The 19,156-nt window shown below is 43.2% G+C and overlaps 1 protein-coding gene across 6 annotated transcripts in view; it reads left to right on the top strand.

Moving 5' to 3' along the window:
- zranb3 (zinc finger, RAN-binding domain containing 3) overlaps window positions 1-19,156 on the top strand; it is a 61,101-nt gene that overhangs the window by 27,711 nt on the left and 14,234 nt on the right. For 5 of the 6 annotated variants that reach the window (XM_058622814.1, XM_058622813.1, XM_058622816.1 and 2 more), the window contains 8 exons: window positions 815-934; window positions 2,225-2,404; window positions 2,847-3,026; window positions 3,218-3,644; window positions 8,863-9,174; window positions 12,930-13,069; window positions 16,468-16,572; window positions 18,481-18,623. In XM_058622814.1, the coding sequence (XP_058478797.1) occupies window positions 815-934; window positions 2,225-2,404; window positions 2,847-3,026; window positions 3,218-3,644; window positions 8,863-9,174; window positions 12,930-13,069; window positions 16,468-16,572; window positions 18,481-18,623 (1,607 nt within the window). The remainder of the gene's footprint in view (window positions 1-814; window positions 935-2,224; window positions 2,405-2,846; window positions 3,027-3,217; window positions 3,645-8,862; window positions 9,175-12,929; window positions 13,070-16,467; window positions 16,573-18,480; window positions 18,624-19,156) is intronic. The other variant, XM_058622815.1, reaches the window with a different exon arrangement.

The raw sequence follows: 19,156 nt of genomic DNA on the forward strand, positions 1-19,156 counted from the left end.
AAGGTAACCGGTAAAGACAGGGATGAACATTTGTGCCAAAACTAAATCTAAAAACACAGTGATGGATGGTGCAGGAATAACACACACTGTGTTTTAACAGTCGGAGGCTTAAAGGGATATTTAACGCTCGGGTAGACTCATAAATGTATGGATGCGTCATAAATATGTCACAACTCAGAGATCGATTACTAAATTGATCGTCAACTATTTCGATTATCGATTCATATTTTTTTTTTAAGATAATTAAAACACGTTCCCTGATTTTTCTACTTCTTAGATGTGAACTGAATCATTTGTGGTAAAAGAACAAGACATTGACTGAGAAAATATTCTACAGCTGAAAGTTATCGATATTTGCAGCACAACAAAAGACTCACCCAATAAAAACTGTGTCAGTTTAGGCCTAAGATACCTTAAGAGTTATGTTCACGACGGCTTACAACCTGAAGTTTGTAAACCGCTCACTCTCCCACACCAAACCCCATGGAGAAAATCAGTGATTTTAACATCCCAGCACACCGGAGTTGTTGAAAATTCTGTGATCAGGTATATTTCAGTGACACAAAGTGACCACACGAGGCAGCAGTAGACCAGCAGCTCCTGTGTCCCTGTAAGCTAAAATCACTGATTTTCTCTATGGGGTTTGGTGTGGGAGAGAAACCTCAGTTTCCTGTTGGAAAAGTCTCTCTAACAGATGTGAACAAGTCCTTAAGATATTATTCATAAGAAAGATTGTTTTTTTAACATCGGTTTAATGGATGTGTTTGATCAGTTGCTGGCAGCGTTATTATTGTCGTGTCCTTTTGTCCCTCAGGTTGCTTATATCCGCATCGACGGCAGTGTCCCATCGTCAGAGAGAATCCAGCTGGTCCACAAGTTTCAGAGTGACCCGGACACCAGAGTCGCCGTCCTCAGTATTCAGGCTGCCGGACAGGTATCTAAAATCAACTCTGTTTAATGTAACAATGAAACAAACTCTGAGCCCAAACATGTTTATTGAAAACCCCCCCAGAAAAACTGAATTGTGTTCTTCACGGAGCGTAGATTTTGATTGACACTTCTTGCTTCGTCGGGTTAATGACTGTCAGGCGGCGAGAAGTCACAAGGACCAGTTCATTATCACTTTCAAATTAGTTGTCAATCAAACTGATCAAATCAATGGACGACGTCCTGAAGTGATGAAAGTTTGTTTTGTATCATGAGTGAGAAACTTGTGTGGTCATACGAGGTAACGACACACAGTCAGTGCTGACTGCACTGTGAGCACCCACTTTAGGAAACACTCATCTAATAACATTTTTGTCAGTTTAACAACATGTTCACGTGTTTATCTCACTGTTAGACAGACTTTTCCACCAGGGAACTCAAGTTTGTGAACCACTCACTCTCCCACACCAAAGCCCATAGAGAAAATCAGTGATTTTAGCTCAGCGGACACAGGAGCTGCTGGTCTGATGCTGCCTCTTGTGGTCACTTTGTGTCACTGAGGTAAATCTGAACAAAGGATTTACAAAATAAGAGATTTGAACTTAGTGATGGAGGCAGCAGTGGATCGACAACTCCTGTGTGTGTGATGTTAAAATCACTGATTTTCTCTATGGGCTTTGGTGTGGGAGAGTGAGTGGTTTATAAACTTTATAAACAGTTTCCTCTTGGAAAAAACAGCTCCAGTTTCATCTAATCTCAACAATTCTAATTCTAATCAATGAAATCATATGATAATTGATCACTTTAATTTAAATTTTCACATTATCATTTTTAAATGAACCTGCATTTCTCCACTTTAACAAATCAATCTTACTTTTACCCCGCACCAGTCTCCAGCTACTGTGAACAATAGAGCTGAAATTAATTCAAATAATAACAACTGAAAAGCTAAACAGAGCCACGTGACTCATGATGGCGTATTATGTGACTGTAATTGGTTGCGGTGAATCATTCGTGGGGTTTTAGTAAATAGAAATTAAAGCAGAAAATGTATCTGACTTCAAAACTCATTGACATCAATTAATCCGAGTGAATGAACATGTGCAGCAATGTGATGCGTGCAGAGGAAGTAGGTGCTTGAAGCACTTGTGAGGCAATTAGCATTTAATATTCTCTTATTGAACTGAATTTCCTCAAATTAAATGTCATTAAAAACAGACTGGAGTGTTCCACTTGTGCTGAAGGAGCTGTGTTTTTTCTTCTGATTGGTTGTTATTTGCGTGTTTTCTCTCTTCAGGGTTTGACGCTCACTGCTGCCAGCCACGTGGTGTTCGCCGAGCTTTACTGGAACCCCGGACACATCAAACAGGCCGAGGACCGGGCTCACCGCATCGGACAGACGTCCTCGGTAAACGTGCACTACCTCATCGCCAAGGGAACCTTTGACGCCGTCATGTGGTCCATGCTCAACAGGAAGGTGAACACACCTGGTGCTGATGATCAGATTTATCAAATTCTATTTAAAGAGATATTCAAGGTTGGATGTCAGCGGGGAACCAAGAAGAACAAGAGACCCTGCTAATAAAACCTACCTTGAGTTTCCTGTTGGAAAAGTCTGTCTGACAGTGAGATAAAGTCGAGAACATGTTCTTAAGATACTATAGATTGAAACTGACAGACATTTTATGTGGTGAGTCTTTAGTTAAGAATCTGTTCTTGTTTCTTGGCAGCCATGTTTACAGTGAAGCTGAGCATCTGTGTCTCTGGCAGGTTTCCGTCGCCTGCAGTCAGCCTTGACCATGTGTCACAGCCACAAATCACATATCCAAAAACCCGAACTGTCTTTTAAATGAATCCTCGCTCTAATTAGAAGTGTTTGTGTGAAGCTGAAATAAATCTGAATTCCCCGTGTGCTGCAGGAGACGGTGACCGGGAGCACTCTGAACGGGAGGAAGGAGTATCTGAAGGCCGACCAGGCCGACGAGGACACGTGGGAGTTCCTCAGCTTTGCCGAGGCGTGGACGCCGAGCGAGATGCCGCTGTCGCCACAGCCGGAGGGAAAAGCAGGGCGTCAGAAAGACGACGTGTTCTTCACTCATGTGAGTAGAACCTGTAACTAACTCTGAAGCTTCAGACAGACCTGAACATGGTTGTGTTCAACGTCTGACTGTATGTAGTTCCCAGTGGACGACAGTCGGAGTCTGACCATCATCCATATCAGAAAACATCATGCATGTAATAAATATTTGTGCTTTAAGAGAGTGAAACTAACTTGCATCTTTGTTGGTAGTTGGAGAAGGAGAAGCAGCACGATATCCGCTCCTTCTTCTCCCCGAGCGCCAGCAAAGAGAAGAAGAGGAAGAGAACAGAACGCGAGGAATCTTCTCCCTCCGTCGTCTCAGAGACGACCACTGCGGTGTCAGTGAGTGAGACAGACTCTGAAGCAAATGAAGGCAAGAGAGAAACGTCTGACCTGGAACTCACCCCACGGCTGAAGAGAGCACGTGAGCCCAGGTCTCGACTCAGAATGAGCAGCCAGTGGTCGGGTGGAGGTGTCGGCTCCCGCAGCCCCCACCCTCCTGTCTCCTCTGTGAGTCCACGGACACTGAGAGATCATGACCCTGAAACCGAGGCGTGGAACTGTGAGGCCTGCACCTACGCTAACAGCAGCCTGCTGCCGTACTGCGAGATGTGCGAGTCCCCGCACTCTTCCTCAGGTACGATACATTAACACAGGAGCAACAGTTCAATCTACGATGGCTAAAGAACAGACATTTGTGAACCACTCACTCTCCCACACCAAAGCCCATAGAGAAAATCAGTAATTTTAGCTCAGGGGACACAGGAGCTGCTGGTCTGATGCTGCCTCATGTGGTCATTTTGTGTCACTGAGGTAAATCTGAACAAAGGATTTACAAAATAAGACATTTGAAGTGAGTGATGGAGGCAGCAGTGGATCAACAACTCCTGTGTGTGTGATGTTAAATCGACACATTTCTCTATGGGGTTTGGTGTCAGAGAGTGAGCGGTTTACAAAAGACTGTCTAACAGTGAGATGAAAACATGAACATGTTCTGTAGATATCGCAGACTTCAGGAGTCCTACGTTGTAGCTCAATTGTGGCTCCGCCCTCTTCTATCCTCCATTTCTGACACAATATCATTGCGTAGGAAGGCTCGGTGTGAATACAAAGATTTTTCCATTTTTAATCCCCCACCACCATCTCACTGATTTATTTTCTCATCAGGACAAAGACAGTCAGTCCACCGTGTCTGGTTTGAACTGAAGCACACGGAGCTGAAACCCACTCAGTGCATTATTTTCCCTCCTGTCAGGATCAATCGTCACAGTCTGTTGACATAATAGTTGTGAACAGCGTTACAGATTTCACCAGATGGAGATGCATGATAGAGCGAGATGGAGGCAGGTTTGCCAGAGTCTGAAATAGCTCTGTTAGAGGAGAATATTCTCCCTCTCCCTCTCTCTCTCTCTCTCTGTCTGTCTGCAGATGACAAGGACGCAGTATAATTCTCACCTGTCAAACTCCCAGAGAGAGAGAGAGGACAGACACATACCGTTGCTGCAAACGTCTCGCACAAAGTTGGAAGAAAAAGTTGAGGCGGCTCTCGTTGATAACTCTGACAGCCTATGATTGTGTTCCACTGAAGTGAGGGGAGGGGGAGTCGGCGTGACCTGGCGGCTGCAGGTCCGCGCGCTGTGTGTGTGTGTGTGTGTGTGTGTGTGTGTGCACGTGTCACATCAGCTCAGAGACGGCTTTTTAAAAAACAATGTCCTCAGGTTGTTTAGTTCTTCTGTTAATCGTCCAGATCTTCATAGAAACAGCTGATTGTGAGCGTGCATAGAATACTGTATATGCAGACTTTACTTCAAAATTACAGGTTTGTAAATCCCTTACTCTCTCACACCAAACCCCATCGAGAAAATCAGTGATTTTACCATCACAGCACACAAGAGTTGTTGATCCACTGCTGCCTCCATCACTAAATTCAAATGTCTTATTTAGTCAATTCAGGATGTGAAATCCTTTGTTCAGATTGACCTCAGTGACACAAAGTGACCACACGAGGCAGTAGCAGACCGGCAGCTCCTGTGTCGCAGCGAGCTAAAATCACTGATTTTCTCTATGGGGTTTGGTGTGGGAGAGTGAGTGGTTTACAAACTTCAGTTTCCTCTTGAAAAAGTGAGATATATCACAGACTCAGTCTGAGGTAGATTTAATTATGTAACCCCAGAGCTTAAATTGGAGGTGTTCTCTGTGGAGTGAGTTGTATGAACCAGTATGGACAGAAATCTTTAGAAAAACCACATTATTGTACAGTTATCGCAATAATATTGTGAATTACTACGACTTTGGTCAGGATAATCAATATTTGTATATTGCCCCACGCCTAGACAGCTTTTAAAGCTGAATGTTGCCCGATTGCACCTTTATTTGTCCTTTTTAAAAGCCGCATTTGACTCTTGAGTCTCTTCATGTTTGTACAGGATCTATATTCAGTGTTAAAGTTCATTGAACACTGGTTGGGGGTGGAGTTGTGTTTGCTGCTCAGTCTTGTAAAAGTGAGGACATCATACAAAACACACACACACACACACACAGAAGTTCAGCCTCCATTTCGTGCAGCAGATGCTTGCTAAGTGTTGAGCTCTCTCTCTCTCACACTCTCATCTTTGTCGCCGGGCACGCAGGGAATTTAACAACCTGCTAAATTTGTCAATGACAGGCTGTGCTGGAAAAATAACAACAGTGTAGATGCAGATGTCTGTCGACCCGACTCTGCTGCTGGAAACGTTAGAGAATCATCAGAAACGTTTTCCCCCCTCAGGAACAACGGCTTCTCACACTGAAGACACAGAGAGATGTGACGCTGCGTCTCTCACACACACACACACACACACACACTGTGTCGCTGGAATTAACGATGGAAAATCAGAGCGTGACACGAGGATGTCAGAGGAAGCGTTTGGTTCCCATGTCGTGTGAAAACACGTCGCGTCAGCAGCTGCAGAGAAATAAAATTTAGATTTCTTTTTTTTCTCCTTTCTTCTAATGAATCATAAGGTGTCGCCGTGATGTCAACAGCTCATCTTAAAATTCATTATCAGGGTTTTTAACAGTTTTTCATTTTCTCACTCTGAGGTAAACAAAAGCAGCTTCATTTCTGACAACAGCCGTCAGTGTCATTAGCTTTAAATAGCAAAGATTTTCCTAATTGAAGTTTAATAAAAAAAAAAGGGGGGGAAAGTAAAATTGTTCTGCAGTATGTAGGAGAGGAGCACTGAGCAGGAGTTTAGCAACAGAGTGAGGAGAGCAGGTGATTGCCTGGGGCCGCAAGCTGAGTGAGGAGAGTGCATTAGTCCACAGCAGATAACAATTTTAGCAGTTAATTCATCCATCTTCTATTTAAAATATGAAATGCAGTCCATTTATCGTGGTGTTATGTCGAGGCCAGACTCAAAATCTCAAAATCCTGGTGGAATAATTAACCGTAAATGATTAATATAGGAATAGTTTAAAGTTTGCACGCCTGATAACGTTTACTCCTGCTTAATTCTGCAATATCTGAAGAATATTTTGACACATCATCTCACTGTGAGACAGACTTTTCCAACAGGAAACTGAAGTTTGTAAACCACTCACTCTCCCACACCAAACCCCATAGAGAAATCTGTCAATTTAACATCCCAGCACACAGAAGTTGTTGATCCACTGCTGCCTCCATCACTGAGATCAAATGTCTTATTTTGTCACTTCAGTGTTTGAAATTCTGTGTTCAGAATTACCTCAGTGACACAAAGTGACCACACGAGGCAGCAGTAGACCAGCAGCTCCTGTGTCTCCGTGAGCTAAATTCACTGATTTTCTCTATGGGCTTTAGTGTGGGAGAGTGAGTAGTTTACAAACTTCAGTTTCCTGTTGGAAAAGTCTGTCTCACAGAGAGAGAAAGACGTGAAACATGTTCTTAAGATATCATCAAGTGCTTTAAAATCAGTTTTTGTCATTATCTGACAACAACACATCACAAAAACCTGAGCGTGCCTTTAATTCGATTCAAACTGGATGTTTGCTGTCAGTATATACTCTCTGTGTGAGTGTGTGCAGTGGACACACGTCAGTCCTGCAGCTCTTTCACCAGCGGTTTGTCTCTCAGTACCTTCACCTTCAGTTGGAGACAGTCACAGGATGAAGATAACGTGGTTTCTGGCTCATAGATTGTCTCTGAACCTTTTCCTTCTTTGATGTTGCAGCTTTTTGAGAGTTGAATGTCAGATTGTCTCATGCGTTTCCAGACGTAGTTTGTTTTCTGTAATCCGTAATCTCATCACTGCAGACACAATGCGGCCCTCGCCGTGGAGGTGACCGGTAAAGTCGAGGTTCGGCCCTTTAGGATTCTTAACGTCTTCCTCGGCGGGGACAGCTTAGCACAAATTGAGTCGTCTCTGCGCGGTCTCGCTCGGCTTGTTAGTGAAGGGGGGCGGGGGTGGCGGGGCCGGGGCCGGGAGCCCGGAGACTCAGATGACATTTGGGGAAAGCGACCAGAGGCTGGCCTTTTAACGAAACAAGCCACAGAGAGGCGGGATCACTAATTAGCCCTCTGTGTCCCCGAGTCTCGCAACTTACTGCCTTGTTAGATCTCACACTTCGAGTTCAACAGTGGCGTGAAAGACAGGATTTAAATATAACGACGGGAGCCGAGGAAGTAAAGTGTATGAAACCTGTGTTAAAGATTTAATGCGTTGGTTTTTTACCTTCAAAAGACTCGCCGTACAAGAGCGATTCTTAATAATTAAAAGTCTGTGGATGGCGATGGTGTAATCCCTGCATTCATTAACATTTCTCTGGCTTATATTTCTGCTTGACCTTAACGGAATTGCACCATTCTGCTTGAGTGAGAATCACAGGGATGCTTTTAGGAGTGGAAGCCTGATATCAGTGCACAAGGTGCCGTGTGCCGCTCCTTCACCGGCCATTATCAGCTGTGTGAGCGCCACCAGCCGCCACGGACAATTATTTTGTTTAGATTTGATTGTGCGTGATGCAGGCGAGCAATTAACGAAGCGATGTGACACGAGCATAATTCACTCTCATTTAGGATTATACTGGCTGTTTGATCTGAGAGCCGGTGAGAGGGTGAGGGTGGGGGTGGGGTGAGGGAGCTGATGTGCTCACGTTCAGTTAAAAGGGTCAATTATTATCAATGAATAAGTTAAAAGGGAAGTTTGTAAACCACTCACTCTCCCACACCAGAGTCCATAGAGAAAATCAGTGATTTTAGCTGCGGGCACACAGGAGCTGCTGGTCGACTCCTGATCCACTGCTGCCTCCATTACTCTGTTCAAATGTGTTATTTTGTAAAATTCTTCATTCAGATTTACCTCAGTGACACAAAGTGACCACACAAGGCAGCTCCTGTGTCCCTGCAGCTAAAATCACTGATTTCCTATATGGACTCTGGTGTGGGAAAGTGAGTGGTTTACAAAAGTCTGTCTAACAGTGAGATAAAGACGTGATCATGTTATTTCGATATCACAGATATTATGATGTAACACATCGTACCTGATACAACCCCACTTCAAATATCCTGTACTGAATCTTTGATGTATCATGGAATTATTATATGATAATGTAAATCAACACTTTCCACCATTTCCCCGCTCTGCTCGTGTCTGTCCATCTCTCTCACACTCTCATCCTCTCAAACTGTCAGTGAAGGACTTACGACAGCTAATAATATCACTAATGAGCCATATTGAGTTTACTTTCATGTCAGCAGTCATTTTGTCACACTGTCACACTCTTCACATGATGGATATCTCACTGGGGAATGAAACTCTTCAAAGTCTGATTACAACTCGGCCAATAAAGTCATCTTCATCTATCTCTGTCTCCCTCTCTTTTCTGTCCTGGCTCAGGGCCACGCAGGCCTCAGCGACCTCGGCCGCCCGAGAGGGACCAGACATGTGCAGTCCTCTCCGGCTCTGACAGCGAGCCAGGGCTCAGTCTGGGAAAAGCCCGGCCTCGGAAACGATGCAAAGGCAAACAGAGCGGGGAGGAGGAGGAGGAGGAGGAGGACGACGGGGAGGACGAGCCTCAGAAAGACAAACAGAAACCGGGAGAAGCAGAGGAGGACGACAAGCGGCGGCTCAAAGGCAAACAATCAGCGGGAGATGGAGGCGACAGCGTGGCTGCTGGTGGCAGCTGCCTCCCCCCTGACCACACACAGGGTAATCCCACCTGCAATCTTCTCCTTTTCATATCTAGGGAAATTGGCTGCTGCTGCTTTGTCACCTGCCCATATAACGCTGTTTAATATCATCACTTCAAACCAATAAGGGAATAGAACTCATTCCATATGGGGCTGGGCATTATTATTCTGACTATTATTAGTATCTAGTTGAGGATATTGCCTGTTTCTGCTCTCAGGAAGCTCCGGGAGATATTGAGTGAAAACCCGCACTAATCTCCCAAGTGCAGATGTTGAAACATGTGACCTGACCTGACCGTCCACTCAGTAACTGACAAGCTTTTTTTAATAAAGTCGCTTTAATTACCTTAAAGTTCCCCCCGCCCCCCTGCACCGAGTGAAACACGACCTGCTTCCACGTCCACAGGTTATAAGTGCTCATGTCTGCCAGAAACTAATTCCCACTTACACAGTATGTAATATTGCAAATGAACACCTCTGTGTTCAAGTCTCTGAGGGATACACAAAGCAATAAATTGCTCTAATTACAAAGAACTAATTACACCGTGTGCACTGTGAAGAGCTCTTAAAACAAAAACAAAAACAAATTGCCTGACAAGCAGAGACGAGGACACGCCGGTGACCTGGGTGTGGCCTCTGAAGGCGGGCGGACATTTTGAGGTTGGCGTTATTGAAGAGTGAAAGTGAGCCACTGATCGCAGGCGCTTAGCGTGGAGATGAAGGTTTTTAAAGGGAAAGCTTTCCTCACACACACACACACACACACACTCATTTAAAGCTATATTATCACCCAGAGAGTGTGTGGAGTGTTTAATTTCATCATCTCTGCAGCTTCATGTGCTCCCTGATGCTCTGAGTCTGCACTCCTCCTCCTCCTCCTCCTCTCTCCTGCAGAAGAAAACAAAGACACAGAGTGGCCAGGTTTTCTTTTTAAATGACACGAGCAACAACTGTAACACCTGTCGTCTCACAGAGCCGTCCTTTTATTCACCTGTCTGTCCGTCCTTCCATCCATCTGTCTGTCCGTCTATCCATGTATGTATTTATCTATCTGTCTGTCGGTCCATCTATGTATCTGTATGTCTGTCCACTTATCTGTCTGTCCATCGTCCATCCATTCATTCTTTCCATCCGTCCATCTACTGTATCTCTCTCTCATCCATCCATCTATCTCTCCATCCATCTGTCTGTCTATCCATCATCTATGTATCTATCTATATGTCCGTCCATCTATGTATCTATATGTCCGTCCACCTCTCTTTCTGTCTCTGTCTGTCTGTCTGTCCTTGTTGTACCCTCCGTGTAGTCGTCTGTGTGTGTGTCTGGTCGTGGGTGAGTCCGTGTCAGATCTCGTCGCTCAGTGTTGTTGTCGCTGCGTCTCCATGTCAGAGTGTGTGTGTGTGTGTGTGTAATGTGAGACACAGCAGTGACCTGTGAGGTCAGCGACGGAGCCTCATCATTTTTCCTCTACCTGCCCGTGGTTTTTGGGGCGTCAGAGTGCAGAGCTGTCCTCCGCCCCCCCCTCCTCTTGATTGCTCTGAGATTACTTTCCTCTCAGCACAAACAGGCAATCACTCCTGCTCCACCTCTCTCTCTCTCTCTCTCTCTCTCTCTCTCTCTCTCTCTCTCTCTCTCTCTGTCTGTCTCTCTCTGTCCTGTGTGTCGCTGCGTCCATCTGCATCACACAAACGTTTAAAGGTTGTTTTTTTGTCTTTATGTTTGAGGACTGCAGGATTCTCACATCCTCGCTCTGCGATGCTGCAGAAAGATGAGATGACTCAGTCCAATTAGGCCTTGTTTTCCTTCTCTCACTGTAAAATAAGGGATAAATCCCTCTGGGTGTTCTGAAGGCACCGTTCATACTGTGTAAGTGACAGTCTAATAAGACGGCTTTGTAAGATGAATTGCCCCTATTGTATAAATGGCCCACTTAATGCAGCTGGCGCGTTCCTCCACTGCAAACTGGGGAGGTGGAGGTGGAGGTGGGGGAAGAAGAGGAGGAGGAGGAGGAGGAGGTACGGCAAATATAGGCTGCACGTCGCTGAGCTGCACATGTAGTGGCACAGATAATGAGTGTTATATGACATACATGTTCGGACACGTCCAGGAGAATCACACCTGGACCGATGATGACGTCCGTGGTCCAGGAAAGGTCAGCGAGGCACAGTATTACAACAAACCTGTGAGTGAGTGTGGAAAAAAAGTGGTTAGCACACGATTTAATCATGAAGATGAGTGTATCATCTGCATACACGTGAAACCAGAATGACTTGTTGTTCAGCAAATGTTTAGTTTCATATAATAAGTTTAATATCTTAAATTGTTATCTTTGTTACAGTTGCATGAAACAACTCATCCCTTGTTAATATTATCAACCGTTTTGATTATCAATTAAGCTTCTTAAATGAGATTATCATTCATTCGTTCATTGATTACCGTTAGAGACGATCCTGGACCGTTCTCACCGTTCGTCCAAGTCCAATTAACTGGGAACAGTGCGAGCCGCTAATCCACCACGTGGAGAACGCCATCGTTTTTGGCTGTACATGCGTCGCAGTTAATGACCAAAAGAAGCAGATTTTTTTAGTTTCAGCTGCAGTCGATGTTTATATTTCAGATGTGATGCGTGTCCTTACGTTAAGCTCATGTTTGACAGCCTTCACAGTGTTGGGTGGCAGCAGCTTTTTGTTCTTGTGTTACTTCAGCACAGACTCAGTCCGGGTACACGGCACACAAATCTGACTGTGTCGCTATTTTACACCATTAGCATGCCAAATAGACACACACACACACACACACACATACACACAGCAGGCAGACAACTGGCTGCGCACAGTGATTTAAGGCAAGTATCATCAGAGTGTTATAGGTCATTGTCTAAATGAAGCGTGGTCGAGCAGCGGCAGTCTCATTTCCACCGCCTGACCTTTTCTTGCTCGATGCCGCCAGGATGAGCAAGCTACATCTCTGACATTAATGACCCGCACTCTCTCTCTCTCTCTCTCCCCCTCTCCCTGTGCTCTCTCTGTTTCTCTCCGTCTGTGACTGTCATTTTATCACTCTCTCTCATCTCTCTTTCTGTCTCTCGCTGTAGTTTTCATCCTGTTGTTCAGCACATTCTTCGGGGGGGAGGGGGGGTAGTCTTGCTGAGGTTTCTTTCAAAAAATAAATAAATAAATGTTATGTTCATATTAACTCTAATGTAAAAATGAGAGACCAAACCCCTTAGTGTAATTTGACAGCTTTAAAGGCCCGAACAGCAGCATTTATTATCAGGGAATGTTATGATATCGGTTCATGTGTTTAGCAGATTAAACTTTGACAAACAAGCGCCTCGGCAGCTCTAACCTCTGAGGAACCAAAGCAGAAAAGGCATTTTTAACATCACAGCACACAGGAGTTGCTGATCCACTGCTGCCTCCATCACTAAGTTCTACTGTCGTATTTGATGACTTCAGTGTTTGAAATCCTTTGTTCAGATTAACCTCAGTGACTAACTAGCTAAGTATGTGAAAATCATGTATCTCCAAGTGCTAACTTTTTAGCATTTTTTTATGGTTCATTTTGCACAAGAACATTAATTTGTCTTTGCTGTAAACATAGACTGTATATGCAAAGACCTTTAAAGTGATCTAAAAATAGCGTGGCGAGTGAAATTCTAAATGTGCTGAAGTGAGGAGTGAACAGATGTACCAATAAAGCTGCTAAAGCCAATGCTAAGCCAGTAATATGTGCTCTGTGAGACATTAATTAGGTTTTCCCTCCGTGTCCCAGCAGAGCAGAGAGCGGCGTCTTCTGCTGATGCTAATGACCACGATGAGGACGGAGACGGCATCAGCGCGGCTCATCCTGTCTACACAGGCCTGCAGTTCTGTGCCAGCCAGTACACAGACCGGATTTACCTTTACACCAAGGTACTGCAGCCGTCTACGTGCAGTCTAATTACACATATTGGATCAGGGTCAGACTCGTCTCATAAGGGAACCAAGCTTGTGATTAGCTTATTTAAAGAGAGAGTGTTCTGGTGTTTTTGAAGTGTGGCAGGTTTGAGGTACTGCGGTGAGAAAGAAGTTTTAGCTCACCTCATTAAATCTATATCAGTTTAGATAAGCACGCTATTGTAAGAACATGTTCCCGTCTTTATCTCACTGTTCGACAGACTTTTCCAACAGGAGACCGAGGTTTGAAACCACCACACCAAACCTCATAGAGAAAATCAGTGATTTTAGCATCACACCACACAGGAGTTGTTGATCCACTGCTGCCTCCATCACTAAGTTCTAATGTGTTCTCTTTTTAATTCTGAGTTTAAAAATATTCGTTCAGATTTACCTCAGTGACACAAAGTGACCACACGAGGCAGCAGTAGACCAGCAGCTCCTGTGTCCCTGTGAGCTGGGGCTTTGGGCTTTGGTGTGGGAGAGTGAGTGGTTTGGACATTTTCTTCAGGCATTGTGGAATTAAACTGAGCCTTTTGCAGAGTGGCTAAATTTTTTTATATATTTTCTTAAAAACAATTTTTTTTAAAAAGCTTGTCAGTGTCAGAGAAATTGAATCTTCTCATTTTCTACATGAAAATGTCTCCTGTAATAAATAATAACATTTCCGGAGTCAAAGCAATGTCACATTCAGTGGAACAAAAATATCATTCATTAATTTCACTGAGATTGAGACGTCTTCATCAAACCACAGTGCAGTGATGAAAGTAAGAGACGTGCGCTCCTGTCGCATGCGTCCAATTAGCAAACAAGACAGATGAGAGGAGACGCGTGGAGATGGCATTAAGAAAAGTCAAGAGTTTATAATGAAGTATTGACGATCACCGTGTTAACTCAGAAAACATGCTAGATATGAAGGAGAACCTGCAGGAGTTATTTCACCTCTTTATTTTGTCATTTTCTCTGAAAGTGACAGAGAAAAGCTCCTCAAATCCAACCGTATTCTGTCACTCAGTACAAATGAAAGGTTTAAGAAATTACAAAGGATTAGGGCAATGATTTCTCACGCTAATCCATCTTCATCCACAGCCATCCTCGATTTATCAGCTCTCTCTCTAACGATCCTAAACTTAAATGTTCAGTTAATAATGTTATTTTACATCTAAACATTTGAATTCCTAAGTTCAGGTAGAGAATTGTGTTACGGTTAGGGTTCATTAGGATGAATTGTTTGGACCATAAAATGTTTTTTTTTGGAAACATGAAATAATGATGTTCTCAAACCAAAATGATTGAGTTTGAACGATTTGTTTGTTTTATGAAGCAAAGAAACAAGAAAATATTCACAGACACAAACTGAAAACTAAAAAAAAAAACCTAACCCTCAATTATCAACTGTATGATGTATTATTATTATTTATATGACAATTCATTTAGTCATTCATTAATAATTGATTGAAACCTTGCAGCCCTCACAATATTATTGTGATAAATGTGAAAATCCACCTTGATATTGATTATTTTTTTAGTTTCTTAAAATAAAATTGTGCAAAGCCTTCTGTGTGAGTGTTTTTTTGTTTTTTTTTAAATAATTGAAAGAAGCTTTGTGATTGTTTCAGCTTCTTAAAAGTGAATATTTCTGCTTTCTTTGCATCATATAAGAACAAAATCATTCAAACTTCATTCATTTTGGTTTCTGGACTAAAACGAGAAGGTGGACAAACACTGATCAACGTTTTCTGACACTTTATGGAGCAAAAATAAGACAATAAGTGTTGGTTGCAGCCCTGTTGAATCTTTTTTCCTGTCGACAGTCAGTGGCAGAAAAACTCACTCATGAATGAAGTGATTTTCCTCTGACAAATGTTTACTGAAGGATTTTGGAGGAGCTGATTGAGAGATAATTACAGCAGGAAAACAGAAAGGAGTCTTTGTTTGAGATCATCAGGTGAGACGTTCCGTCAGGTGCTTCAGCGGCTCACGTCTCTGGAGTCTCGTGCACCTGAGCAGACGGAGACAAACCGTAGATTAACCTCGCTCCGACAATGATTACTCTCGTCTTGAGTGCCACTTGCCAACAGACCTCTGCACGGATGGTTCTGTGATACTTAACAGCCTTTTTGTTTCAGTCATGAGCCACCGGCTTCCCTTTCCTCTGACACACACACACACACACACACACACGAGCGCGGCGGCGATGATAAGCCACGGAGATAAACGTCCCCCGCTGTCGTTTAAATGAATAACTGGAGGAATTCTGGCTGGAAAGCCGTCACAGTGGGATAATCCTGGACCTGGTGTTGATTTTACTCAGGAGGCCGCTCAGCTCACGACCACGGGAAGACCTGTCAGCGAGGATTGAAGCAGAAATACGCAGCGTCTTAGCTCTTTTATGTCCTTTTGTTTTTCACTGTCTCACTCTCAGGCGGAGAGGACACTTTGTCTCGTGTCCACACAAGCAGCAGCAGCAGAGGGGCGGAGCCTAGCACAACAATCAATCAATCAATCAAACAAACAGTATTTGTCTAACACCTGTCATATACTGTCAGAGCTTCACAGTGTAAAAAGTGTGAAATAAATACATAAATAAACCTTAAAACAACATAAACCTGGACTGAAACCAAGAGAAAAATCAATGACAGGCAGAAGAGTACATTTAGAAAAATATGATCAAAGTGAGCACAAAAGGTACATTTAAAGCAACACCATTCAATAAAAAGTTAAAGAACACAACAAGAAATGAGCTAAATATCGTCAAATATTATTTATAACTCACAGTTATCAGCATTTAAGACTATTTAAGCTTTTTTCTGTTCTTTATTTAGATTTATCAGTTTCTCAGTCACTAAGCAGTAAAATCTCAGAAATAACCAACGACTCATTTGTGTGAAAATTACTTCAAATAAGTGAAGTTTGTTCTGTTTTATTTTTATTGTTAATGATTATCTTCAAAAAGAGAGATCACTGACGAGCTCCTTGGTTACCACAAGTGTTGCCATGGTAACGGATGAAGACTAAAGCGAGGACAGATTACGGAACATGAATATAATTAGAGTGAAATTACAGATGTGATGTATAAATGTGGCCTGTAATTATGGACTTGTATTGTCTGTTTTTTTTCACACAGGATGAAACAGATTTTCTTTGTCGCAGTTTTCAAGTTTTATTTTGAAATTCTTCTGAATTCTACTTCATGTCTGATATTTGAATGAAAACCACGTAAATCAATGATTTTAGCGTGAAAAGAATATTCATGTGTGTTCTGAAGTTTTGTGTTTGTCTTTCTCCTCCTCCTCCTTCACTTCCTTCTCTTCTTCCTATTTCTCTTCTTGCACTTTGTCCTCCTCCTCCTCCTGCTCCTCTTCCTCTGTCAGGACGGTCAGGCGTTGAACTTGAGCTTCTTCCCTCTGGACATCAAACTAACCCAGTGGAACGATCTGCCCGAGGCCTTCACCCAGCGCCGCCAAAATCAAATACAGGTCTGTCCTTCCCGCCAGGCCTCGTCTCTGTGTGTGTGCGCGTGTGCGCGTGTGTGAGAGTGTGTGTGTGTGTGTGCGTGCGCTGACACGAGGGACTTGTACTCATTTAAAGTGTCATTCCTGTAAAAACGACCTCCACAGGATCTGACCTTTATCTTTGTGAAATGAGCCGATATCTCCTTCTGCTGATTGATGACAAAGACGAGATAAACGCGACCACATGATCACGAGAGTAGAGATTGATTTAGCCGACGAGGAGATAATGACCTCTGATGATGATGATGATGAGGAGGAGGAAGATCTGCGGTGGCAGAGTCTGGAGTGGGAGGGGTTAAAGGAATGATGGCGGAGAACAGCGAGGGGGCGTTTGTGCAGCGAGAGAAAGTGGCGTTTTATGGCGGTCGTTAAAGGAGACGCCTCATCACCTCAAACGACCCCACGCGCCGCTCAGCTAATATTAAATCCTGGAAAAGTGCAGCGCTGCTGACAGAAGCCTCACCTTTCACGTTGTTTATGTTGGTTTGTAAAACAGAGGCGTGAGCTGCATCCGTGGCGCCGCCATCATTCACGCCCACTTACACTCTCATCACCCACCACGATCAATACTGGCAGCAGGCGTGGAAAACGTCCACACACACACACACACACAACAGCGAGTCAAACTGGATATCAGTATGTTTCAAATATCCTCTGAAGTTTTTAGAGAAGATGAGCAGGAAAAACTGATTTTTCAGCCAAGTAACAAAACACCAATGTAACAAAATCTTGGTCAGCTTAAGTCAACGATATCTACAGAACGTGTTCACGTCTTTATCTCACTGTGAGACAGACTTTTCCAACAGGAAACTGAAGTTTGTAAACCACTCACTCTCCCACACCAAAGCCCATAGAGAAAATGAGTGATTTTAGCTCACTGGGACACAGGAGCTGCTGGTCTACTGCTGCCTCCATCACTAAGTTCAAATGTCTTATTTTGTAAAATTCTGTGCTTGAAATCCTTTGTTCAGATTTACCTCAGTGACACAAAGTGACCACACGAGGCAGCAGAGGACCAGCAGCTCCTGTGTCCCTGTGAGCTAAAATCACTGATTTTCTCTATGGACTTTGGTGTGGGAGAGAAACTTCAGTTCAGATCTTTTTTAATTTTAAATCTAAATAAACCTCATGTCTGATAAATATATTTTCTAATCATCTTTTTTACATTTATTTCACTTTCTGTATATCTTGTAAAAAAGTCGACCACTTTAAAGTTTAATACTTTAAAAACATTTACACATGACAAATATGTCACACATCAGCATCTAATGATATATTTACTTTTGTCATTATAATAATAATAGTAATACTCTCAAATCATCAGTGTGAGCTTTATTTTGCGGTTTATGCTAACGTTTAATGCACACATCTGTGTGTTGTGTTGTTCTGTGTGTGTGTGAGTGTGTGAGTGTGTGTGTTGTGCACGTTCAGCCTCATCTTCTTATTGTGAGAGAGAGACAGAATCATCCACTCCTCAGGTGTAATATACGTAGGTAAATAGCCCATTAGGCCTCGGTGCTGCTGGCTCTGCTGTTTCTTATTGTGCTGCGAGATTTTCTTTGAATCCTTGACTTGGCTGAAAGCAGACACAGATGAGTTCTGTTCAGTTATCTGGAAAACCATCTCTCTGTGTGTGTGTGTGTGTGTGTGTGTGTGTGTGTGTGTGTGTGTGTCCTCGGCAACTTTAGATTGTTTGTTTTCAAGCTCCAAAATTGGAATTGGAAAAGTAAAAAAAAAAAAAAAAAAAAATGTTTTGCCTTTAAAGAGGCTCCAGTGTCCAAACTGTCAATTTGAATTGAAGTCAAAGGCTCCACTGCTTTTTCATTTGTCTTGAAATGGTGTATAAAGTGAGACGTGTGTGTGTGTGTGCAGGTGCTGAGGTTTGTTCAGGAGTGGTGCAGCCTCACCGCCATGAAGAAGAAGCTGCTCCGTCGCAGTGGCCTCCTCTTCCACAGCCCCACTCTGGGTCTGCAGCAGCTGGCCGCCGCCCAGCGCCCGCACTCCAGCACCAAGAGGTCAGACTCCGTCCACAAACTGCTTCTTCAACGCTTGTGGCGCTTTTGCATTATACAGTTTTAGCACGACTCAGCTCAGCTTTACTCGGTTTGGTATCAGGCATGTCGTGACCTGGATTTCTACGCCACACAAACACACAAATGTGTGACTTGTAAAGCAGTAGTTTTGGGTGTGACTGAATCATTAGAATCAGTGGATTAAAAAGATTTGTTCACAGAATCGATCAGTACTTCCTGCATGAACTGGCATAACAGACTCCTCTGTGGAATATTGCCAATATTCAATATTGTTTCTTTTACACATTTGTTTTGTTAAATGTTGGAGATTAACGTTAATGTTTTCAGGGATTTTTAAATCAGCATTGTTCACTTTGATTCTTGTGTCTGACGTCGCGCTCATCACTCTTCTGTGACGACACTCTCTGACCAATCAGTGGGATTAGGAATTATAAATAGATTTTGGAGTAATGAGTAGAATTTGGGACTATAAATAGATTTTTGAATTATAAGTAGATTTTGAAACTTAAATAGAT

The sequence above is a fragment of the Solea solea genome, chromosome 2, assembly GCF_958295425.1.
Source record: "Solea solea chromosome 2, fSolSol10.1, whole genome shotgun sequence".
Classification (NCBI taxonomy): domain Eukaryota; kingdom Metazoa; phylum Chordata; class Actinopteri; order Pleuronectiformes; family Soleidae; genus Solea; species Solea solea.